General features: G+C 54.1%; 4 protein-coding genes across 16 annotated transcripts in view; 2 read left to right on the top strand and 2 right to left on the bottom strand.

Annotated features, from left to right (window-relative positions):
• The window catches only part of CHST12 (carbohydrate sulfotransferase 12), a 515,718-nt gene extending 513,396 nt beyond the window's left edge, over positions 1–2,322 (bottom strand). The window contains exon 1 of the mRNA XM_050784254.1: positions 2,319–2,322. The gene's annotated coding sequence lies outside the window, so the exon portion shown is untranslated. The remainder of the gene's footprint in view (positions 1–2,318) is intronic.
• NUDT1 (nudix hydrolase 1) overlaps positions 1–24,223 on the bottom strand; it is a 1,171,653-nt gene that overhangs the window by 270,700 nt on the left and 876,730 nt on the right. The gene's annotated exons all lie outside the window — the stretch shown is intronic.
• Positions 1–24,223, top strand: part of PSMG3 (proteasome assembly chaperone 3) — a 585,180-nt gene that overhangs the window by 141,473 nt on the left and 419,484 nt on the right. The window contains exon 1 of one of the 3 annotated variants that reach the window (XM_050784301.1): positions 23,999–24,004. The exons of the other annotated variants lie outside the window; for them this stretch is intronic. The gene's annotated coding sequence lies outside the window, so the exon portion shown is untranslated. Of the gene's footprint in view, positions 1–23,998; positions 24,005–24,223 lie in introns of those variants that run through there. 3 annotated transcript variants of the gene reach the window in all.
• The window catches only part of MAD1L1 (mitotic arrest deficient 1 like 1), a 423,851-nt gene that overhangs the window by 247,400 nt on the left and 152,228 nt on the right, over positions 1–24,223 (top strand). For all 10 annotated transcript variants that reach the window (XM_050784233.1, XM_050784234.1, XM_050784232.1 and 7 more), the window contains one exon: positions 9,296–9,384. In XM_050784233.1, the coding sequence (XP_050640190.1) occupies positions 9,296–9,384 (89 nt within the window). The remainder of the gene's footprint in view (positions 1–9,295; positions 9,385–24,223) is intronic.

Below are 24,223 nucleotides of genomic sequence, written 5' to 3'. Positions count from 1 at the left end.
TTGAATTCCGTAAATGAGACCAAAATCTGTTTCTGTGAGATAAAATTGACAAGTCTCTAGCCAGACTAATCATAAGTAAGAGGACACAGATGAACACTCTTGGGCGTGAGAGAAGTGACCCTGGTGCCTGCCATTTTCCATGTTTCAGTAGAGCCGTCCTGGCGGGTGTGAAGTGGCTCCTGTGGGCTTCGTTTGCCTTCCCCTGAGGCCGGTGGTCCCGAGCTGCTCACTCTGCGCTTATTGGCCCCACGTTTGTTTTCTCTGGAGAAGCGTCTGTCCCATCCAGTGCCTGCTTTGTAAATGGGTTTTGTTGGTTAGTGGTGAGAGTCTTCATGTGTTCTAGATACTAGACCCTTCTCAGGTACATGATATGAGAGGCCCCTGTGGGGCAGCCCAGGAAGGGCTCTCAGTCTTGCTGGGCATCAGGGCCTTGTCAGGGAGGAGATGGCCATCTGTGGGCCTTGGAAAGGGGCATAGAGGGGCCAGGCACACATGGCCCTGCCTCCTGCAGCCTGGTGCGGGCACGGGGTGGCCAGAGAGAACCATTTCCACAGACAGGCTCAGTGCTAGGACTGCCCGGAGCACACTCAGGGCCCCTGGAAGGCAGCCCTGGCTGGGAATCCCGTCGTCCAGGCTCTTGCCGTGGGATCATGGCCCTTCCCAAGAAGTCTGCCTGCGGCGCTATCCTCCCCAGCCACGCTGTGCGCCTGGGCCACCCTGGAGTGCAGCCAGGTCCTCCGGAGAGTCCGTCAGGGACTGGCCCGTGGCGCTGCCCTCTGCAGCCACACTGTGTGCCTGGGCCACCCTGGAGTCTGGCTGGGTCCTCCGGAGAGTCCGTCAGGGACTGTGCCACCACTTCACAGCCACCACAACACAGGCATGAGGGAGTAAACGCAGAAAACAAGGTTTTAGGTACCGAGCGCTCTGTGCCTGGGCCAGGCCCAGAGTAGCATCCTGTCCCCAAGCCTGGCTATGGAGGGCTTCCCTGCCCTGTCGCTGCACTGGTGGGGCCTTGATCTGTCTGTGCCTAAAGTGTGGTAGGCTGGGCGCTCCACAAAGTGGCTGGGCCTCAGGTCCCTGTGGTGGGGACAGCCGAGCTGCTGTGTGCCGCCTGAATGGGGGACGGCCGGGCTGCTGTGTGCCGCCTGATCGGGGGACGGCCGGGCTGCTGTGTGCAAAGCCTGAATAGTGGACGGCCAGGCTGCTGTGTGCAAAGCCTGACTAGTGGACGGCTGGGCTGCTCTGTGCCGCCAGAACGGGGGACGGCCGGGCTGCTGTGTGCCGCCTGATCGGGGGACGGCCGGGCTGCTGTGTGCAAAGCCTGAATAGTGGACGGCCAGGCTGCTGTGTGCACCGCCCGATGCAGGGGCAGAGTTGCCCCTGGGAGGTGTGAGAGGTGAGTCTTGCTCTGTGACCTTTGGATGAATAATGAACGGGCTCTCCCCCATGTTGGGAAGCGTTTAGCAGGGCCCTCTCCTTGTCCCCAGTGCCCTCTTCCTGGATCCCACCTTCCTGCCTGCGCTTCCGCACACTGCTCCGTCTGCCTGCTACTCCTTTCCTTCTGGGTCTCCCCGCCCTCATGGGCCTTCTGCCGCTCCTTGCCTCTCGTGGGCCTGTCCCGGCTACGAGTATGCATTCTACAGGTCCTCAGTGAGGCTGCCTCCTAGGGGCCTGCCTGACTTCCTGCCAGCTCAGCCTCCTCCCTAGGCTGTAGGCTGCCCTGGAGGTCGGAGCTTCAGACCTGGTCCCGTGCCTGGGAGCCCAGGTTTCCCACCCGGAGACAGGTGGTGGTATCCCCGTCGTCACGGCGAGGGCTGGAGGCACAGGTGCCTGTGAGTGACCTGCTGCTGCCCTGGGCCTGCGCCCTGCCAGTGGGTCCCACAGGTCCTCACAAGGAGCCCTCTGCACCCTCCCCTCTCGGCTGCCGGGTCCCCAGGAGAAAAGATGTGGAGCCGGGGCTGCTGGGCGGCCATGGCCCTGCCATGTGGGCCTGATGGCCGGGCAAGGGAGCTGCAGTTGGTGCCAAGAGCACCCCGGGACCATCCTCACGTTTGCTCTTCCCCACCTGCCTCTTTCCCCACTCCCCAGTGGCTTTCCTGCTTTTAACTACTGATATGTCTACACAGCTTCTCAAATCGGTGGACAGTAGAGCCGACTGTAGGTCTTGTCTGCTCAGCATGGGCAGCTCACTCTGCCTCATCCCGGCTGCTTCGACCCACCCCAGTGCCTCCCCATTCCACGCTCGGCCGCACACACACTGGACATGCCCGGGAAGTGGCCATCGCTGCATCCGTGCCCATCGTCCACCCACCCGTGTGCCCCCCAAGCACCGACTGTGTGCCAGGTTCTGTGCTGGCAACGGGGCCCTACATGGTTGCCATGTCTCCTCCAGGGAACGCCCCATCCAGTGGGGAGGAGAGTCATGTGCCCAGTCACTGTGTGGTGTGGTGGAGTAGCGGGCGCGGCCACAGAGGAGTTGGAGTGGGCACTTCTGGCTGGCAGGGGAGGGGTGAGGGAGCTACCAGGACAGATTGTGGGGAAGGTGGCATTTCAGTTGGATCTCAATGGCGGATGGGAGCGGGGGTGTAGGTGGAAGGTGACCTGTGGACTTGGGTTGTGGGTCTGCCCCTCTGTGGCTGTTGTCCTGTGCCATGGGCCTGGAGGGGGATGTGGCGGCGAGAGCCGGCCTGGTGGGGAGGTGCAGGGTGGGTGGAGGACCTGCAGCATGGCTGGGGGTGTCGGGCACAGGCTCGAGGGGCAGGCATTGGCTGCTGTGAGAATATAGTTGGGAGCTTAGTTGTGAGTCTAAGGTTACACATTAAAATAAAAGGGCTTGATTTTTGCTCTGAACATTGTGGCATACGTCAGCATTTCCCCGTTGTTTCCTGGAAATCATCCACAAATAACAAGAAGCATGAAAACCAAAATGGCACATAAATTTTGACAAAACAGAAATGCAGCTGCAAACCAAGCCCCAGGCGGAGGCAGGCAGCCCATGGCACAGGAGAGTGCAGTGAGCAGACATATCCCCGGGGAAGCCTGGGGCAGTGCCGGTGGAGGGAGTTCCGTGAGGGAGCCACCGAGTAGAACTCCCTTGCTGGCAGGAGCCCTTACGAGAGGCAGTGCCTGACCCTGGCTTCGCGGTGCTGGGGCCAGGCGGCAGCTGGAACAGGGGTCCCTGGACTGGCGCATGGTCCCAAGCCGCAGGAGAGGTTGGTGCTGAGCTGAGGGGTCACACAAGTGCATCTCATGTGCTTGAAGCCGCATCTGTGGCAGAGAGAACATTTGCTCTTAGGAAAACTCACAGCGTCCTTTCTTTCCTGCCAGAGGGAGCTACTGGGGGCTGATTGGACTCACAGCAGAACTGTCACTGGATTTCAGATAAAAGGAAGCAGGCCTGTCCTTCCCCACTGTGAACCTGTGCACAGAGCCGGATTCAATAAAACTCATCTTCAGCAGTGAGCAGTAAAGGTCACTGCATGCATTTGTGTAAGAGCAAGGGAGAAAAAGAAGAAAAACAAGTGGCAGAGAAAGTTTCACAGAAAAACGGTGGACACTGAGCAGATGAAAATTGTATCCAGACATTTTGCCAAGAAATAAGTTAACGAGGTGTTAGAGTCTGTGAAGCTTGGTGGAACGCATATGCTCCAAGAAGAGACGGTGAGGCCGGGGGGTGCGTGAGACAGAACCCGGAGGGTCTCGGGGCGGGAGACGGGGCAGCACGGGAAGGAAGGTGACCGGATGCACAGGGAGGCGAATCATGGGAAAAACTACGTAAAGAACCCGCAGCACGAGTTCCATCTCTTGAACTGGAAGATGAAGTGAATGTGGAAGCTGGGAAATGTAACTGCTACATGTCATATATTCAAAAAGAAGTGTCAGGATGGCAGAGGGAGGAGAGAACATGAGGATGGCGTCCTCGCCGTTGAGAGCCGAAGACGCAAACACACCATCTAAAGGTAGTATCAGGTGCGGAGAGTGGATGGAGCTGCATGTTCGGCTCCCTAGAGCACCAGGCGCAGTAGACTGGTCTATCCCAAGAGAGTGACTGTGAGGGCCTGGCTCCTGGCCATGGAGCCGGGATCCCGTGGTCTGCATCTGCGCACAGCAGACCTGAAAGAGCCCGTGCTGTGCCCAGTCCAGTTCTGCAGGCGTGAGAACCGGCGGAGCCTGTGGTGGAAACCCCAGTCCCAGGCAGAAAACAGGAGCTGCCCCGCTAAGGCCGCCAGGCAGGCAGGGGAGGAACGCTGGCCTCCTCCAGTTTTCATTCCATTCAGGCCTCAAGGGGTTGGAGGAGGCCTGCCCATGGTGCAGCGGGCAGTCTGCTGAGTCCCTGATTCAAATGCTGATCTCTTCCACAAACCCTCCCAGACACACCCAGAAAGAGTTTTGATCTGAATACCCCAGGTCCTGTCCAGTGGCCACATGGAATGAACCGTCACAGACTGTATAAACAGTGAGGGTGATATATCTGACTAGTTAGGCACTGAACATAGGAGATACAGTAGGTACTGTCTAGTGGGAAAGTATAGGTGTGAAACAAAACTGAATTATAAAAGCAACCAGGGTAAAACACGCACACTTTTCTAAGCCTCGAGAGAATTACACGCAAAAAAGTAAACTAGATTAAAAAGGCCACAGAATGACGTAGATGTAAAAGCTCTGAAATCGAAAGCATAGCAACATAATACAACAGAAATAGACACAAATCAAGTTATAGATGGACTAAACTCTCCTATTAAAAGGAAAGGACTTCCTGATTGGATTGCAAAGCAAAACCAAACGTTGGAAAATACGGGAAGCAAAGGCATCCTGGTGACATGAACCTGGAAAGCAGGAGCTGTGATCTCGATGCAGTGTGAGTTCAGGCCGGAAGCCGCTTGGAAACAAAGATGGGCGCTTTTCACAGCGAGGTGCAGGTGGGTTAGCCAAATAACGTGTCACCGCTGTTGGGAAAAGCAGAAATGAGAGATTCACGGGGAAATTGTCAGAGACGCCCGTAGCAGAATTTATGTCCTCATCTGCGATATATCAAGTGGGCAAAGAATAATGGAAAAAACAGAAAAATATAGATGTGCGTAAAACCCAGATCCCCAAAATTAGAGAATATACTCATGTTAAAGGAGCGCATAGAAAACAACATTCACAAAGATTAATTGTGTCTTCGGTAATAGAGAAAGCCTTTGTAAATTAAGTAGAACTAATACAACTTCTTGTGATTGCAGTGTGATGTGAAATCAAGAACAAAATCGGGGAAAATAAAGCTCCTAACACTTGGAAATTAAAAAACAAAACCCAAACAGATCAAAACACTTTGTCTCAAACAATTCTTGGTTCAAAGAATTATGGTTCAAAAGTGCATAAAATCTAGAAAATAATTGTCATGAAAACACTTCTCATCAGAGCCTGTGGGAACCATCTAAATTCACAAGTTTAAATATTTATATCATTCAGCAAGCAAGCTTGTAAATATATGGATGAGACCTTCAACCCAAGAAGTCAGAGAACAAAAGGAAAATAAACCTTATTGAAACAAAAAGGTAGGAATTTGTAAAGATCAAAGCAGAAGTTAACAGGAAAGTGAAAAATGGTAGAAATAATAAATAAGTCCAAATACCTGTTATTTGAAATAAAACCAATAAAACATATGAATTATTCACAGTTCTAATAAAAAATTGATAGAAAGTATCACCATCCAAAATAAGAAACAAGACGAATTACCCGAGCTATTGACTGAAGAGGAGCTTGCCAGAGCGTTCGGGCATGCTGAGAATTCTGTGTCCTGACCTGGATGGTGGATACGAAGGTGTAGACGTGTGTAAAAAGCCATCAAGCTGTGCACATAAGATTGAGCACTTTACTGCGTGTAAATTATATATACCTCGATGGGAAAGAAAATAAAAGCAAAAATTAAAAAATTGAAAAGAATAGGCCGGGCGCGGTGGCTCAAGCCTGTAATCCCAGCACTTTGGGAGGCCGAGACGGGTGGATCACGAGGTCAGGAGATCGAGACCATCCTGGCTAACACGGTGAAACCCCGTCTCTACTAAAAAATACAAAAAACTAGCCGGGCGAGGTGGCGGGCGCCTGTAGTCCCAGCTATTCCGGAGGCTGAGGCAGGAGAATGGCGTAAACCCGGGAGGCGGAGCTTGCAGTGAGCTGAGATCCAGCCACTGCACTCCAGCCTGGGCGACAGAGCGAGACTCCGTCTCAAAAAAAAAAAAAAAAAAAAAAAAAAAAAAAGAAAAGAATTATGAGTCTTATCTGAATTCTATAAAAAGAATTATGAATTATATCTCAATTCTATTTTAATAATAATCTGTAGGAAATGAATAACTTTTTAGGGGAATGTTATCTATCAATCCCAACTCCAGAAGAGAGAGAAATTTTAAACAGACCAATTATTGTAGAAAACCATTGTCCCAACGTTGCCATGGCTGCTCTCCCCCACCGCAAAAGGAAAGAAACAGAAAATGCATCAGGCCAAGCCAGTTTCATGGGAAAATTCTACCAGGTTTGTGAAGTGCAGATACTTTGAACACGGTGTAAACCAGTTCAGACTGTGGGAAAAGGAGGGGAAGGCATTCTGGAAGTGAGTGTTGTATTGACACCAACAACTGTAAAGGCCTTACAAGCCTGTGTGTGTATGCATGTGGGCGTGCGTGTGCATGTCTGGGTGGGCGTGTGGGCGTGCGTGTGCATGTCTGGGTGGGCGTGTGGGCGTGCGTGTGCACGTCTGGGTGGGCGTGTGTGCGTGTGTGTGCATGCGCACGCATGCATGCATCAGTGTCAGTGTTAACATGTCAGGAGTGAAACTCAGCAGGTTGAAATACACCATATGTAGTAGGGTTTATTCCAGGACCAGCCTGTCAGCTTGATTTTAAGGTATCAATTTATAAAACACCCTCTTCATATTTGCTGAAAAGGCATTTGACCAAATCCAACATTCAGCCTTGATTAAAAACTCTTAATAAAATAGGAATATATGGGTAATTTCTCAGCATGATAGGAAATACCTATTTGAAGCAAAAGATGACATGCTGTAAATGAGAAAGTGCTGGCTTCGGCTCCAGTGAAGCCACAGGCCACCTAAGGATGTCCAGTATCACAACTGCGATTTAGTATTATTCTGGAGACACTAGTCATCCAAAGTAGACAAGCGAAAGAAACCCAAGGTTTCCATATTGCGAAGGAGGAGGAAAATTGGAAAATTGTCCCTCTTTGCTGCTGATAAGATTGTGTGTCAAGAGAATCAACTGAGAACTGCTGCTGTCGATTGGAATTTAGCCAAGGGGGCGGGAAACAAAAATTTAAAATCACGTATACAAAGATAAGTTAGAAAGTAGAAGAAAAGGCCAGGCGCGGCGGCTCACACCTGTAATCCCAGCACTTTGGGAGGCTGAGGCAGGTGGATCACTTGCGGTCAGGAGTTCAGGACCAGCCTCACCAACATGGTGAAACCCCATCTCTACTAAAAATACAAAAATTAGCTGGGTGTGGTGGCATACACCTGTAATCCCAGCAACTTGGGAGGCTGAGGCAGGAGAATTGCTTGAACCCAGGAGCTGCAGTGAGCCGAGATGACACCACTGCGCTGGAGCCTGGGCGACAGAGCGACTCTGTCTCAAAATATATATATACACACACGTATATATATTTATATGTATATATATAGTGAAAAAAGCAAAGTACCAAATAAAGTGTAGAACATCTTACCATTTTTATTAAAATAAAGTGTGGTGGGAGGAAGAACATAGACATGTTGCTGGCTTGCACACCAGCAGCCTCTGGAAGGAACATATGCTCAAACCTCAGAACGTTGGTTGGCTGAGAGTCGGGGGCCTGGGGTGCTGGGGTTGGAAGTTGGGGAGAGGCTGCTCAGGGCATGGGCTTCTGTGTTTGTTGTCTGAACCGTGGGTCTTTCTTGTTAATGGACACATAATTGTACATATTTATGGGGTACATAGTGATGTTTCAGTACATGTAATGTATGGTGATTAGATCAGGGCAATTAGCATATCCTGCCCCCTTGCACGCTGTGCACACACCCCCTCCCCGTGCCCTTTTTCCCAGGCTCCTCTGGCCCCCAGCCCAGGGGGTGTTATCGCCCTCGAATCATCCCACCTGGGTGTCTGGCAGGCTTTGCAGCCCCACTGCTGGGGGCCTCTGGCTGCCCTCGTACCTGCTGGCGCCTCCCTTCCCCTCCCTGAGGCCACACTGCCCTATCTCCTCCTTTCATGGTGGGGTGAGCCAGGCTTTGGAGTGGGTTAGGACTGGCGGGAACAAGGTTCTGACTTGGGCCAGGGGCAGGATTTACCTCCCTGATCCTGTCCGTGAGACACCCCAGGAGTGGTGAGGGGCGTCTCTGGGTGGGCCTCCCTTAGCACCCCCAGAGCCTGGAGCTGGTGCCCACGTAGCCCCTCAGCCTGCGCCAGCCTGCCTGACCAGGCCCCATCTGTGCCCTGCTCTTCCTTGAACCTGCAGTCGGTTCTGGCTCCTGGCCTCCCCACCGTCTGCTGCCCCCAGCGCCTCCCACCCCAGGTGTGTAGGGGCAGGTTAGAATCCACACTCCTGGCCAGATGCGACAGCTCACACCTGTAATCCCAGCACTTTGGGAGGCCAAGGCAGGTGAATCACCTGAGGTCGGAGTTCGAGACCAGCCTGGGGAACACAGTGATACCCCATCTCTACTAAAATACAAAAAATGAGCCAGGCGTGGCAGCATGCACCTGTAGTCCCGGCTACTCGGGAGGCTGAGGCAGAAGAATCGCTTGAACCTGCGAGGTGGAAGTTGCAATGAGCCGAGATTGTGCCACTGCACTCCAGCCTGGGCGACAGAGCGAGACTCTGTCTCTTAAAAAAAAAAAAAAAAAAAGGAAGAATCCAGGCTCCCTCCAGGGCGATGCAGCATCTCACGCTGTTCTATGGAGGAACTGGAAGTAGCAGAATAAATGACGGCTGGTAGCTGTTAAACCAAACCGACGGCAGCGTTGAAGTGTGCTCTCTCCCCAGCTGTGTGTCCCCTCCCCAGAGACTCTCACATCTGCCCCACACACGCCACCGGGAGCCTATGCATCTGTTGCTACTCAGGAGACACAAGTGAGAGAACTTGAGTTTGCAAAGTTAGAGTGCTGTATGGCCTGGCAGCTTCAGGCTTCCGGGAAAGAGGTCTCCCCCAGCTCCCGGCCCAGGGCAGGGGTGCTGCCAGGGGCGGTCTCAGGGGCCTGGGCGGGGGTTCCCCACACACCTGGGTGCACTTACGTCGGCTAACCCTCTGTCCTTTGCTTTCTCCTAGCTGGAGATGGAGCTGAAGATGCTAAAGTCTCAGTCCAGTTCTGCCGAACAGAGCTTCCTGTTCTCCAGAGAGGAGGTGGACACCCTCAGGTATGTCCCCCAGAGAGGAGCAGACATGCCCAGGTATGTCCCCCAGAGAGGAGCGGACATGCCCATGTGTGTCCCCCAGAGAGGAGCAGACATGCCCAGGTGTGTCCCCCAGAGAGGAGCGGACATGCCCAGGTGTGTCCCGCGGGGGAGGAAGTGGACGTGCCCAGGTGTGTCCTGGGTGGGGGGAGGCGGATGTGCCCAGGTGTGTCCCGCGGGGGAGGAAGTGGACGTGCCCGGGTGTGTCCTGGGTGAGTGAGGCGGATGTGCTCAGGTGTGTCCTGCCGGGGGAGGGGAGGTGGGCACACTCATGGGTGTCCCCCAGGAAGGAAGTGCACATGCTCAGTCGTGTCCCCCAGCGGGGAGGTGCGCGTGCTCAGGCGTGTCCCCCAGCGGGAGGTGCGCGTGCTCAGGTGTGTCCCCCAGGAAGGAAGGGCACATGCTCAGGTGTGTCCCCAGCGGGGAGGTGCGCGTGCTCAGGTGTGCCCTCTCCAGAGGAGGGGAGTGCAGGAGACACGTCGTGGCAGCCTCCTGTCCCCTCTCTCCAGCCTGTGGCCTTCTCTGTGTGCTCCCCTGTTGGTGGCTGGAGTGAAGTCCTGCTCCTCTGCTGCCTTCCTGGAAGGGCTTTTCTGTATAAGTCACATCCCATGCGCGTAGGTTCCTCTCTGCAGGGACGCTCATCTCTGCTGGTGTGGGCCTTTCTTCAGCAGCCCTTCTCCAGCCAGCGCTGACAGCGGGGGCCTCTCAGTGTCCCGACGCTCAGAAGGGAGCAGGTCCTCCATCACGGGGTGGTGCTGCAGCCAGGTCCGCAGCCACAGGGGCTGTGTGGCAGTGCTGTGCCGAGACGGCTGCCCCGGAGTGTGGTTCAGAGCAGAGCCCAGGCAGTGCGGCAGCCAGGCGTGTCCAGCAGCCCTCAGGCTGCGCTTCAGACATGCTGCCAGCTCTCTGCCACTGCCCTGTCCTGGGGTGCCCTCACCCCAGCTCCTGCTTGCACACCGCGTCCCTAGACCAGGGTCTGCAGGCCGGGCTGCTTTTCGAGAGCTCTCTTCCTCTCCCCCTGGCTTGTGGATCCGTCAGGATCCTCAGGCAAGAGGTTTCCGGGGAGATGCAGGTGGAGCTCCTGGCTCTGCTTTAGTGACTGTATTGGCACTGCCACTTCCAGTGTGGATTGAACGTGGCTGTGTGGCCACCCGAGTGTCCTGCTAGAATCCACTGTGGGAGGCAGTGACTGTGGGCACAGAGCGGGGTGTCCTGCTGGAATCCACTGTGGCAGGCAGTGACTGTGGGCACAGGGTGGGGTGTCCTGCTAGAATCCACTGTGGCAGGCAGTGACTGTGGGCACAGGGTGGGGTGGCAGGACGCCATGGCTTTCCTGCACTGGCCACTCCTCTGCTCTGAGTGTCTGCAGCAGGCCAGGCCCTGGGCATCCAGGGTTTCTCCTGGTCATCAGAGGAACTGAGAAGAGGGGACTGAGACAGTTCTAGGGGACATCAAATGGCCCTGCAGTGAGATGGGGGTGGCGGTGGGGAGAGGACGCCCTTCCCTGGCCACACAGCTTTGGTGTGTGGGCCCCTGGGCCCCCCGCGGCAGCAGCCTCTGCTTCGTCACACCCTGGGGTTCTGGTGTTCACCCGTGGATGGCCCCCTTTCTCAGCGTTGCTGAGAGTAAAGCAGGAAAAGGGATGCCTTTAGTCTGGCCCAGGAAGTGCTCTGCACATGGCAGCTGCGATGCTGACCCAGGCCCAGGAAGTGCTCTGCACATGGCAGCTGCGATGCTGACCCAGGCCCAGGAAGTGCTCTGCACATGGCAGCTGTGATGCCTTTTAGATTCAAGGTTCCTCCAGCATCTCTGAAGCATTCCTCACGCATGGGCTGTGCCGTACACATCGCCCTCTCTGGGACCCGCCGGAGTCTGAGCGGTTTGGTTTCCATCCATTGAGCCGTTCAGTGTTCAGATACTGAGTGTGTGTCGTGGGCGTCTCTAGGGCCGAGCACGAGGCTGATGGAGTGGTGAGTGGGCACTGATGTACTCTCCGTCTTCATCAGCATCTCCTTGTCTTAGAGACCTGGGGTCCATTCTTCACCTAGAGGCTCTGTCGTTACAGCCTGTGAGGTGCATGTGGTCCTGCGACAGTGGGTGTCTCCCCTAGCAAGTGCGTCTGCGCGCGGTGTTCGGATTGATGGTGGTGGGGGATGGGGGGCTGTGTGTGAGCGTGGGTGTGGTGTGGGGGGAGCTGGAGACTGGGCGGGGGCCGTGGTGAGTGTGCAGTCTCTTTCCTAGGAGCGATGGCAGGCACTGGAGGCCTTCAAGGGGAAGAGTGTGGCTGGAGAAAGCACTGGTTGCCGGGCCTGGGGAGGGGGAGGAGAGTGGCAGAGGGGCAGCCCCGCCACCTGCTCGCCAAGCATCAGTGCTGGGAGCCCCTCCGAAGCTGGAGTTGGCTTTTCCTGTGCAGAGGTGAACAACACATGCCTCCCACACACACCCTGACTTGCAGGAGTAGCCCTGCCTGGGGAGAAAGACCCTTGCCACACCGAGCAGCAGGCCTGGGGGCCGCAGAGAGGGGATGGTGTGTAGCGAGACAGAAGGAATGGCTCAGAAGGGAAGCCCAGGCAAGTCAGTAGCTCACCAAGGCCAAGGCTGGATGAGGTGCCGGACAGGCTTCGATGTATGTCTGCTGTGAGAGGGGGAGCTGGGACCAGCAGCAGAGGCCGCGCCTTGTCATCATGGAGAAGGGCCTCTGCGGGCACAGGGGGAGAGGCCGTGCATAGCAGTGCGTCGGGAAGTGCTGGGCTGGTGTGGCCACTGCCTGACCCTGCAAGGTCCTGAATGCCATGCGAGGCAGGGCGGTCTCCAACGCTGTGCTCCAGGCCCCAGGAGCCACGTGGGAGGTGGTGGAGTAGGTACTTAAATTTGGGGAGTTGCGTCAGTGGCTTCCAGCATCCGTAGAGGTTGCAGGAAGGTCAGTGTGCCCCGGCCCGTGGCTGCCCACGCAGGAGCGCGCATCGCGCCGCACGGCTCCCCGCTCTCGGAGACGGCGCTCTGCTTTCTGCTGCGCCTTTTGGCACCTAGAGCCTCTCGTTCTGCAGTTGATGGGAGCATGGCCAGGCGGGCGTCAGATTTGTGTGGGCTGGTATGCTTGGGGTTTGTTTATTTTCACAATGTAAGAAAAGGCCTTTATCATTGATATCTTTTACATCAAGGTCAAAGCTTGTCGTCCCCACTGTTTTGTTTGGAGAAAGCAGCGATGGAAAGAAGGGCCTCTGTGGCTAACTCATGGGAACTGGGGAGACGCCGGCAGGTCGCCCTCAGCTCTCAGCACGGCCTTCTCCCAGGAGAAACAGCCAAGAGCCTGGGGCTGGGCCTATGGCAGGCACCGTCCACCCTTCCCGGCCCGCCAGGCCTCGTAGCTCCATTTGGGAAGTCCCCCTTCAGGCCACGCAGCAGCCGTGGTCAGGATTTGGGAGCCAGTGGATCTGCTGGATGGACCTGGGAGAGGGCCTTGGAGTGTGCAGTGACAGGGAAGCCAGGTGACATGGTCCTTTTTGTGACAGACTCGATCAGGCCCAGCGGTGGGAGCCCGTGGAGCCCGGGCTGCCTCCCTGAGCTTCTCGGGAGAGAGGTGGCTCGGCGGAGCATGCAGGTGAGGCCTCCCGCCCAACCGGGGTACAGGCCAGGCTATTTTTCTCTGTGTACTAAGCACACGTCCTTCCAAGCTTTCTCTTCCAGAGCTCCTCCTTCCTGGGGCGTCCCTGCCCCTCCTGGCAGGGTGGCCTTCTGCCCCACTCCACCCCGTCCTCGACCTCGGCGGTTGCAGTGTTCTCAGGGTTGCGTTGCCGAACCTCAGTTTCCTGTTGTGGCTGCAGTGGGATCGGTGCGTCTCTGGGAAGCATCCGTATTTGCAGCTCACCGTCGTCCTGAGTGAGGGCACGTATGTCACGGCTTGTGCTTAGTTTTCCTGGGACCACCACAGGCAGCCCTTCTGGCTTGTGGGTGGGACAACAGGGGCCCTGGCGAGCTGCAGACTCCGCCCCTGAGGAGAGTGTCTCGGATGCCGGGCACACGTGGCTACCCCACTCCCCAGGGAGGAGACGTTAGTGTTGAGGCCAGAGGCCTCCCTGTCATCTTGCTCTCCGTGCAGCTCTCGAGGGCTGGGCAGCCGGTGAGGAGATGAGAAAGGCTTCCCGCCTTGGATGAAACCCATTTCTCCTTTTAATCTGCCTCCTCCTCTTGAGTGTGAAGTGCTTTTCCTGCAAGCCTTTCATGAAACATGCAGGGGGGCATTTTCTGAAGTGGTTGGTTCAGGGGAAGACATGGCAGACACCCGTGGCTCTGCCGCACCCCCCCACCCACCCCAGCCCTGTGCAGCCCCTCTGCCCTCAGCAACCATGGGCGGCCAGTAGAGAAGCCCAGTGGGCACCAGGGATGGTGCAGCCCCCCACCCCCCTCTGACTGCCTAGGAGGACCAGGGATGGTTCTCACACACACGCGCACTGCCACACGTATGTGCGCCTGCTCTTGCCCACGTGCACACTCACATTTTCACATCCATCCGTTTGTTGTATGTGAATGACATGTATCACATTGCATCGTTTTTCAGCACAGACGCTAGAGAGGGTGTCAGTGGGGATTTTTAAGAGGCAGCAGTTGAGGAGCCCTCTCAACCGGAACAAATCTGAGCTCATCCTCTCTGCTGTCACATAGCAGGTCTAGCAAATCCTGAATGTTGCCTGTGGATTTAGCAACTGGTTAGACGCTCGCTAATTCCAGAGGCTCGCCTGTCTGTGCCAGCGCCTGCTAGTCACACTCCAGCCTTCGCTTCCTGGCCGTGCGATGCCTTCTGGGTCCTGGGAGGTGCTGGGGGCCCTGGAGACGCCGGCCTGCCTCAGGGGACGCGAGGTGACCTGTGACCCCACTCATCTGAGGTCCCCAGTCCTCAGGACGCTCTGTGATCTCCACTCATACCCCAGGGACCCAGTGCCCAGGCCCGCGTCCTTTCCAGAGAGGGCCAGGTACTAGACTTTCAGTGTTCTTTTGTAGAAATTATCATCTGTCATCCAACAAATCTCCATTAAACACAGCTGCTCTAAGTCCGCTCCTGAAGCCACGTAGAGGTAACCAGAAAGACAGTCACTGCCTGCCAAGCTTCCAGGGCAGTGGGTTGATCTTTGAGCTCACCGTGCCCAGCCCAGGCCACCAGGGAGCGTTCAGTCTGGGAAAGTGGAACTGGTTTTCCCTGGTTCTGTCCTGGTCTGCAGCTCCTGCCGCCCACTGTGGAGAACCTGCTGGCTGGGCCGGGTCTGGAGTACAGGTGATTGGTCCCATTGGAAGGGCAGCTGCGGCCGGAACGAGGCCACCCTCAGATGCTGTGGTCCCAGGTGGGAGAGCGTGGCCCCAAGGGGGCTGGTGATGAACTGCCCAGCCCATCAGGAGCCCAGGGCGGGACTTTGGGAGCCTTTGTGGCCTCATTCTGCCTCCCACAAGCAGCTTCACAAGGTCCCACAAGGCTGGCGAGCCGCCTCCACCTGGCTGGGCAGTGCTGTCAGCAGGCCCATGACCACCAGAGCTGCCCCCACCCACTGCCTGGCTGCCAGTAGCGACAGCGGCCCCTGTGCCTGGTCTCTGCAGGTGGGGCCAGTGACCACAGCCAGTGAAGGCAGGTGTGCTGCTGGGGTCCGGCCTGCAGCTTGGGTCCTGTGCCCCGGACCTGCTTCTTCCTCTCCGAAAGCCTGCCCACCTCCCCCTGGTCTCCAGCATCCTCAGGTTGCCCACATGCTCTGGCCGGAGCCTGCTCTGTGCGCTGCTCTGGGCACTCCGGGCCTTTCCTTCTAGCGTCTCCTGCCCTTCCGCTCTCGAGAGCTTTCTTGGCTCTGTTCACTGATTATTTCCTCTCCCCTGTTTTCTGTGTCTTCTTTCTGAAACTGTTATTTGGATGTTGGATTTTCAAATAGTTTTTTCTCTTTTAAATCTTTTTGATCTTATTTTCCTTCTTTTTGTTCTGCCTTCTGTATTTTCTCAGCTTTGTTAGCCTGTTCTTGTTTTATTTGTTGCTGTACTCTTCATCTCCTGAGAGTCGGTTTCTGTTCTCTGAGGATTCCTGCATCAATGGAACATCCTGTCGGTGTTCGCGGGGGCAGTGGGGTCACTGTGTCTTTGATGTTAATAATGGTGCTTTTTAGAGTTTTCTTCTCCGGGTGAACCCTGTTCTCTGTTGCTCTCAGTTGCCGTGTTTCTGCCAGCGCTGGACCTTCCCCTTTTTTACTGGATGATTTCCTTAAGTGTTTGGTGGTCCCAGCTGCCTGTGCCAGGGTGCGTTTGCCTTGTGCTTCTCCGCGGAATCCGCCTGGGCCTTCCACTGGGGAGCCCTCGGAAGGGGCCTCTGGTCTTTCCTCTCAGCCTGGGTGACTCTGGTGGGGGTGCCTGTGCTGCCAGCTCCTGGGGGCTGAGCAGGGAAGCGTGCCACCAATGCAGGACTCCTCTTTTGGTGGGGCACCCTGCCTGTGCCTTACCTAAGGGCCTGTCTCAGCCTGGAGATCTTACGCAGAATGTGCAGAGTGACATGCAGGCTCCTGCCCTTCACTCCCAGAAGCAGAAGCCAGCAGAGTGGCCTGTCCCCACCCAGTGGCATCAGCATGGCCCCTCGGGGAGCGGGTCTCCTGCCCCAGCCTGCGGCAGCTGGCACTGCTCCCGTGTCTGTGCTGGGCAGGGTCAGCAGGGCTGATGGCAGGGAACTTGGTGCCACTCGGCAGAGGCAGGCCCAGCTCTGGCTCTCTGGTCCAGTAGTGTTGCAGTGCCCAGCAGGGACCGGAGCCTCCACCCCACCCAGCACCAACGAGGCAGAGCAGGATGTAGGGGGTGGTCTTCAACCCCCAGGACCCCATGTCAGAGGCTCAGCAGGGCCTTCCCTGCACCCTGCAGCAGGGAGTCTGGGGGCTGCCTTTCATGCCTCCTTCCATGGTGTTGGCAAGACAGGCAGAGGCCCAGCTCGCACCTGCCTATCTGTGGCCCTCGTGTGCCGGGTACACATTCCCGCTCTGGGGTGAGCTCACACGCGCCGGTCTGTGGCCCTCATGAGCAGGTGCACATTCCCGCTCTAGGGGTGAGCTCACACGCGCCGGTCTGTGGCCCTCATGAGCAGGTGCACATTCCCGCTCTAGGGGCCCAGCTTGTACCCGCCTATCCGTGGCCCTCATGAGCAGCCACATGTCCACACTCTGCGTGTGCCAGGATGGTGTCCACCAGGCCTGTGCAGTGGCAGAACTCCCACTCTGCCCCCAGCTCTGGCACTCCTAGATGTATACGAGTCAAACAACAGTTTCAAAACCCAGGATGCAGAAGTGGCTGGGATGAACAGAGAATTGGGCAGATCTACATTTACAGTTGAGAACTCACACCTCACTCTCCGCGACTGATGGCACTGAGTGTCCCCATCAACCTGCAGGACCTCATCAGTGTTTGTGGAACGCCCTGTCCGAGAGCAGAGGACTGTTGCCTCTGCGTTCACCTCGGACAGTCATGACAGATCACATCACCAGTCATCAAAGAGACCCCAGTAAACTCAAAAGAATCGAATTCACTCAGACTGTGTGCTCTGAGTATAATGAACCCAAACTAGATGTCAGTAACAGAAGAACAACAGGGAAGTCTCTAAGCATTAGAAAATCAGCAACACACGTCTGCATTGCCCGTGTTGGGGAGGAAGTCTCCCGGTACAAATAAGTATATGAGCAATCATGGAAATACACACATCTGAAGAAGTGGGGTCCAGCCAGACCGGTGCTGAGAAGGAAGTACGTCACGCTCAGTGTTCCCGTTGGAAAAGAGGAACAGTCTCTAATTTTTTTTTTTTGTTTTGTTTTTTTTTTTGAGACGGAGTCTCGCTCTGTCGCCCAGGCTGGAGTGCAGTGGCGCGATCTCGGCTCACTGCAAGCTCCGCCTCCTGGGTTTACGCCATTCTCCTGCCTCAGCCTCCTGAGTAGCTGGGACTACAGGCGCCCGCCACCGCGCCCGGCTAATTTTTTGTATTTTTAGTAGAGACGGGGTTTCACCGTGGTCTCGATCTCCTGACCTTGTGATCCGCCCGCCTCGGCCTCCCAAAGTGCTGGGATTACAGGCGTGAGCCACCGCGCCCGGCCAACAGTCTCTAATTTATGTTCCTACCTCAAGAACCTGGAGAAGGGGGAGCAGAATAGCCCAGAACAAGCAGGCCGAAGGAAATAACAGTGAGCAAAAACCAATGAAATTGAAAAGAAAAAAAATAGAGAAAATTATTAAAACAATAAGCTGGGGCTTTTTTGAAAAAAAAATTCAATGAAATTGATAAACCTCTAGCGAATTTGACAAAAATAAAAAGACACCACCAAAATCATCAATATCAGCAATGAAATAGGGGCCACAGGCTCTGCTTAATGGCTACAGGCTCTGTAGCCATTAAGCAGAGGGTGTTATGCCACAGACAACTTGAAGCAGCAGACTCCTCAACACCCACAAGCCATCAGACTCAGCCAAGATGAAATAGGTTATCCGAATTATCTTGTAAACTCTTTATAAAAAATTGAAGTCATAAAGATGAGAAGGATATCCCTAGGCCCAAATGGTTTCCCTAGAGAATTCTACCGACCAGTTAATAATTAAGATCAATTTGACAGATAAAATAGAAGAGATTGCCAGGGTTTAGGGGCGGGGGTGCGTGTGTGTACACAAGGACAGCGGGGCAAGCCTTCCGGTGTCAGGACAGGCCTGTGTCTGGACGGCGGTTGTGGGCGCACACATCCGCATGTGTGACAGATCCCGTGGGCGTAGACATGGAGGGAAGTGCCTGTGAGCTGGCGGCAGGCGAGCAGTCTCTGGATTGTACCTGCGTTAGTTTTCCTGTTTTTGATGTTGCTATTTCAGTTTGTTACCATCGAGGGAGACAGGGTAAGGAGGACACAGACCTCCTAGTACGTTTCTCACAAATAGCTGTGAATCTCTGACGAGGTCTTCATTCTGTTTCAAAGGTCTCCAGCCAGCCCTGCAGTTCCAGTGGTCCCTCCTCCCTGCTTCCAGAAGTCATTGCTGGGGTGGGCATCCCCAAAGCTGGGGAACTTGTGGTGTCAAAGTTTCTTGGCTGTTCCATTGCTGGCTCAGGATTCAGCATTTTTGGGGTCACTGGCCACTCGTCTATCTGGAAGCTTTCTAGCTTCCATTCTCAACGTTATTTGATGTTGTGTCTTCTTTTATGTTCTTTGTCTTCAGGTAAATGCCTCAAAAAATGTAAGCAAAATCTTTACCCTTGTTTTACCGGGATTTTGAGAGAGATTACACTTAAAGGCACATGTTTAAGCCACCATCTTTAACTAAAGTCTTTGATGATTTTTCCTTATTTATTTATTTATTTATTTATTTATTTATTTTAAGTGAAACACATTATTTGCATCCTGTTTCTCCACTATGTATTATAACATAAACACTTCCCCACGTTTTTATAGGTTTTTGTAAGTCTTAACGTATAGTTGATTAACCCCTTTTGAAGCTTGAGTGGTTTCGAGTTTTCACCTAGTGAGAACAAAGGTGAACTGTTGGCTATGTTTTGACTTCTGTGTGAGAGAATTCTGTGTGTCTGAAAAGACTGACTATAGCCTGTGGGAGCCTGGCTGCACTGAGAAATCCCATCGCTTGTGTTTCTTAGTGGTGACGGCAACAGCCCCCAGCAGCAGCAGTGGCCGGGATTGCAGTGAGAGGCAGCTGACGTTTGTGCAGGGCTCACTGTGGGCCCAGCACGGCACTGCATGCATCTCCACGCAGTCAAGTTCTAACTGCGAGCCTGAGAAGGGGTTTAAGGATATTTTCTGTATTGAGGTAGAACTGGCACACTGAAGGGCTCGCTGGCACTGCATGCATCTCCACGCGACTGAATTCTAACTGCGGGCGTGAGAAGGGGTTTAAGGGTATCTACTGTATTGAGACGCAACTCGCACACAATGGAAGGGACTCATTTAAACGTGAGTTCATGGTCAGCGAGTACCAAAGGCGGGCGGTGGTACCCTTATCCAGGGAGCAGGTCATAGAGGCTGCGTCATCTTCAGAGTTTTAAAACAATAATTAAAGCAAATAAAAGTGGATGTACTTCCTATCACCACATGCCTGCAGTTCTAAAGAATACCAGCAATAATCTACACCTGCACCACCATTCCCCGACCAGATGCCACGGGGTCACATTTCAACAAATGTGTGCACAAATGTGCAACCACCACAGTAAGATATAGGACATAGCCCAGCAGGTTTTAAAATTTTTTACTTTTAAAATTCTATAGTAGGCTGGGCGTGGTGGCTCACGCCTGTTATCTGAGCACTTTGAGAGGCCAAGGCAGGCGGATCACCTGAGGTCAGGAGTTGGAGACCAGCCTGGCCAACATGGCAAAACCCCGTCTCTACCAAAAATGGAAAACTTAGCTGGACGTGGTGGCGGGCGCCTGTAATCCCAGCTACTTGGGAGGCTGAGGCACGAGGATCACTTGAACCCGGGAGGCGGAGGTTGCAGCAAGCCGAGATCGTGCCACTACACTCCAGCCTGGGTAACTGAGACTGTCTCAAAAAAATAAATAAATAAAATAAAAAATAAAATTATATAGTAAAATTAACTTTTTTCATATAGGATACAGCTCTGTGAATTCTAATCACCCCATAATCAGAGTGCAAAATAATGTCATCACTTCCGGAATCCTCCATGGTCCCCATTTCCATTCACCCAGCCACACAGGGCCCTCTGGCAGCTGTGATCTCTGCTCCACCCTATGATCCAGCTTTTTCCAGCCAAACCCTACAACATGCAGTCTTTTGAGACTGGCTCCTTTCACTCAGCACAACGCCTTTGAGATCCATCCAAGTTGTTTGTGTATAAAAGTCAGTTCGTTTTTTACTTACGTAGCTTTCTCCTACATTTCGAGGTCAGGAGGTACGAGTGTCCACCGTGGTGGTGGTTCTTGAGGGGGGTTTGACTCTGCTGACAGGTAAATGGCGTGCAGTCTTCTTCTCCCTGACACAGATGACTTTACATTTATTTAGGTTTTCTTCCATTCCTTTTAGCAATGTCTGGCAGTTCTTAGGGTACAAATCTTATACCTCCTTGGGTAAATGCATTGCACAGTGTTTTGTTCTTTTTGATGCTGTTATGAATGGAATTGTTTTCTTGATTTCCTTGTCAGATTGCTCATTGCTAGTACAGAGAAATACAACTGATCTTTTGTGTGTTGACTTTGTATCTTGCAACTTTGCTGATTTTGTTTATTGACTAGAACAGGTTTTCTGCAGCTTCTTCAGGGTTTTCTGTAGCCTGGCATCTGCAAAGAGAGAGAAGTGGTTTTACTTCTTCTTTTCCAATTTGGCTACAATTTATTTCTTTTTCTTGCCTAATTGCTCTGGCTATGTTGAATAGAAGCAGCGAAAGCAGATATTCTTGTCTTGTTCCTGATTTAGGGGAAAAGCTTTTAGTCTTTCACTATTGAGATGGACCTAGCTGTGGAGTTTTTTGTTTCTTTGTTTTTTGAGACAGTTTCACTCCGTCACCCAGGCTGGAGTGCAATGGCACCATCTTGGCTCATTGCAACCTCTGCCTCCTGGGTTCAAGGGCATCCTGCCTCAGCCTCCCGAGTAGTTGGGATTACAATAATGCGCCACCATGCCCAGCTAATTTTTGTATTTTTAATACAGATGGGGTTTCACCACGTTGGCCAGGCCGGTCTTGAACTCCCGACCTCAGGTGATCCACTCGCCTCGGCCTCCCAAACTGCTGGGATGACAGGCGTGAGCCACTGCACCCAGCCAACAATTGACTTTTTGAAAAGATGGAATTGACACACCGTTTACCAGATTAAATAGGCAAGTTGTGGAAATTGGAGAGTTCTCATACCCCCTTCACCCGGTTTCTTGTGCTGTTGACGTCTCACGCTGCCATGGTGCTTGTCACCGGCGTGTGACTCTGGGCCTGTCTCCAGCCCTTGTTTGGATCCACCGGGCTTTCCTGCATGCTGCACCCAGGGCACATTTTAGTCGTCACATCTCTCCTGACGCTGGTCGGTGAGTGACAGTTTGTCTTTCCTCGTTTCTCCTGACCTCAGGACGTTTAGGTGTCCCTAGAACGCCCCCGAAGCGAGCTTGTGCGATGTGTTTCATTATTAACCTGAGATTGTGGTTTTCAGAAGGAACATCACAGACCGCAAGTCCTTTCTCACCACGTCCCGTCAGGGAGCCCCTGACATCCACGTGACAGCAGTGTTGACTTGACTGCTGGACTGAGGCGTTGCTGGTGGACCTGGCTGCTGGACTGAGGCACACTCTGCCAGGTGCCTTGTCCGCTAAGCTGTTTGCACTTTCTCCACTCTGTTCTTTGGAAGCGAATCCCTCTGTGCATAGGCGACGCTCCCCGTCTGGAGGGATGAGTTCTACACGTATGATGTGGAGTTTTGTGAGGGGAGATGTCTCCTCTTCCCCGTTTATTCACTTCTTCATTTATTGCCAGCAGTGTGGACTCAAGGGAGTTTGCCGCATGCTCTGTGTTCTAATCCGGTTCATGCACCGGGACTTGTTTCACTGCATGGTCTCCCTTCGGCCGGCTGCGCCCCGCTGTGCCCCGTCATTGGGTTTCCTGAGCCCTTCCTCACTCTCCGGCACCACAGGGTGCTCCAGGCTCACCTCGTGTCCTCTGCCTCAGCTTTCCAAGCAGCCATTTCTCCAGGGAGCCCTGAGCCTTCTCTCGGCAGGACAGTCCTGAGCTGCCCAGGTCAGGGTCTAGGTGTGCCTGTGGCTCCTGGGACGGTGCTGCTTCTACACCTTCCTGCCAGCTGCCTTTCCTGTAGTGTTTGCCTGCTGTAAATATTTCTGTCCTTTTACTTACAGCCTACCTGTGCCCGTTCTTTGAGTTTCTGTATACATCACGTTATCAGGTCCGTTTCTAAACCATCATGGCAATCTCTGTCTTCTCATTGCTACCATTTTATTATTTATTTTATCTGTCTCCTCCATTTTTGTTTTTCCTTTTCATGCTTCCTGCTTTCTGTTGAGTTACTTGAGTGGTTTTTAGTATTTCATTTTAATTTAGCGCATGGGCATGTGACTGTATTTCTCAGTTTGATGTTTTGAGTATTTGCTCTTGGAATTAGAGTACTTATCCCACTTGAAGTCACACCCGGAAGCCCCTCCCGGCAGGTCCCTTGCCCTCTCCCTTCCTGCCGTCCCTCCACCGACATGGAAATGCCACAGGTTTTGTTTTCAGTCATGCAGTGTTTTGAAGAGGGCAGTAGAAGATCTGGGTATTATCTGTAAGCCCAGAAAGCTGCCGTCTGTTCTCCCTTCATTGTCAGCGCTCCAGGTATCCTTCATGTCCTCTTTCCTTCTGAAGGATTTCCGGCGGCCACTCGTGGAGAGCAGGTGGCTACGATTCCCTCGGGGTGGGTCCATCTTTCTTCCTCTCGTGTTCCTGAAGCAGCTCTGCCCTGTGCGCGCAGCGCGGCCCGCGGCCCTCACCTCGCAGCACGCCATGAGTGCGGCGTTCCTACTGCTCGCCGCGGTTCCTGCCTGGGGAGAGATTTGCAGACGCTCGAATCACTCCCTTTGAGTTCATACAGATTTTTACTGTTTTCAAAATTTTTTTGCCTTCAGTTTTCAGCAGTTTCATTTGGACGTGTCTGGGTGTGGATTTCTTTGAGTTTATTCTGTTTGGAGTTTGCTCAGCTTCTTGAAGCCATAGGTTTTTTGGGGGGGGGGGGGTTTTTGCCAAATTTGGGATTTTTAAGCCATTTATTTCCTTAAATACTTTTTCAGCACTTCACTTTTCTGTGAATTTGCTGAGACCTTTGGGCTTCCGTGTGCTGCGAGAGCGTGCACACTTGTCTGCGTGGGCCGTCTTGCGGCCCCTCTCCACCGCACCTCCCAGATGATCCAGCCCTGTCTCCTCGGCCCTGGCAGCTGGAACTGCCTCTCCAGGCTGACTTGAAATCTCTGTGGTTCTTCATGTGCCGAGTAATTTGGGGTTATGTCCTGAACATTGTGAGAGGGGTTGTGTGTTTACGTCGCGCGAGGAATGTGAGTGTTTTAGTTTAGCATTGAGCCGACCTGGGTGGATTCTAGCCTAGGTCCCAGCGACCTTCTGTGGCGTGCGGTTCCCATCCCAGTTCAGGTTGTGAAGCCTTGGCAGTGCTGCTGGCCTTGGCCTGGGACGGTGGCAGTGCCTGTCAGCTTAGCTGTCGTCTGCTTCAGAGGCCAGTGTGGATGGGACCCAGGCATGGGCCGACCCAGGGACGCCCCCCAACTCCCCAGAACCACCCTTTTCAGTCCCTCCATTCCATGATCTTTGGGTCCTTTCACATTCTGGGTCTCCCCTTTGTGGTCCTCCAGGGACGTGGGGCTCTCTTTGCACCATCCATTGCACTCTGCTGGTGTCATGGAGGTTGGGCCCACGCCCGGCCATGCAGGAAGGATTACAGGGAGGAAAACGCAGCCGGAGTTTGTCTTGCCCATCTGGAACAACAGCAGCTTCAGACAGAGGGCACAGCTCCTGCTTCAGGCTCCCTGCCGCCACTGCAGCCCCGTGGGCTCAGCCCATGGTCATGTGCGAAGAGTGGAGGCGGGGACCACGGGGGCCGGGGAGTCCATACTCCAAGCAGGGAGGATTCCACGTTCCTGAAGCTCAGTGGCTTTGTTTCCTGGCCCCCAGGTGAGTGCCAGAGGACTTCGCCTTGAGCTCCTGGTACAGCAGCCTCACCACCACCTGGATGTTGGCACGAGGCGGAGGTCAGAGGAGTGAGAGAAGGGCCACAGTGTCCCCTGCCCACCAGTGCGGTGGGCCTTCCAGAGCTGGCTTTGTAGC

The sequence above is a fragment of the Macaca thibetana genome, chromosome 3 (genome assembly GCF_024542745.1).
Source record: "Macaca thibetana thibetana isolate TM-01 chromosome 3, ASM2454274v1, whole genome shotgun sequence".
Lineage (NCBI taxonomy): Eukaryota > Metazoa > Chordata > Mammalia > Primates > Cercopithecidae > Macaca > Macaca thibetana.
This window is presented reverse-complemented; position numbering and strand designations above follow the sequence as displayed.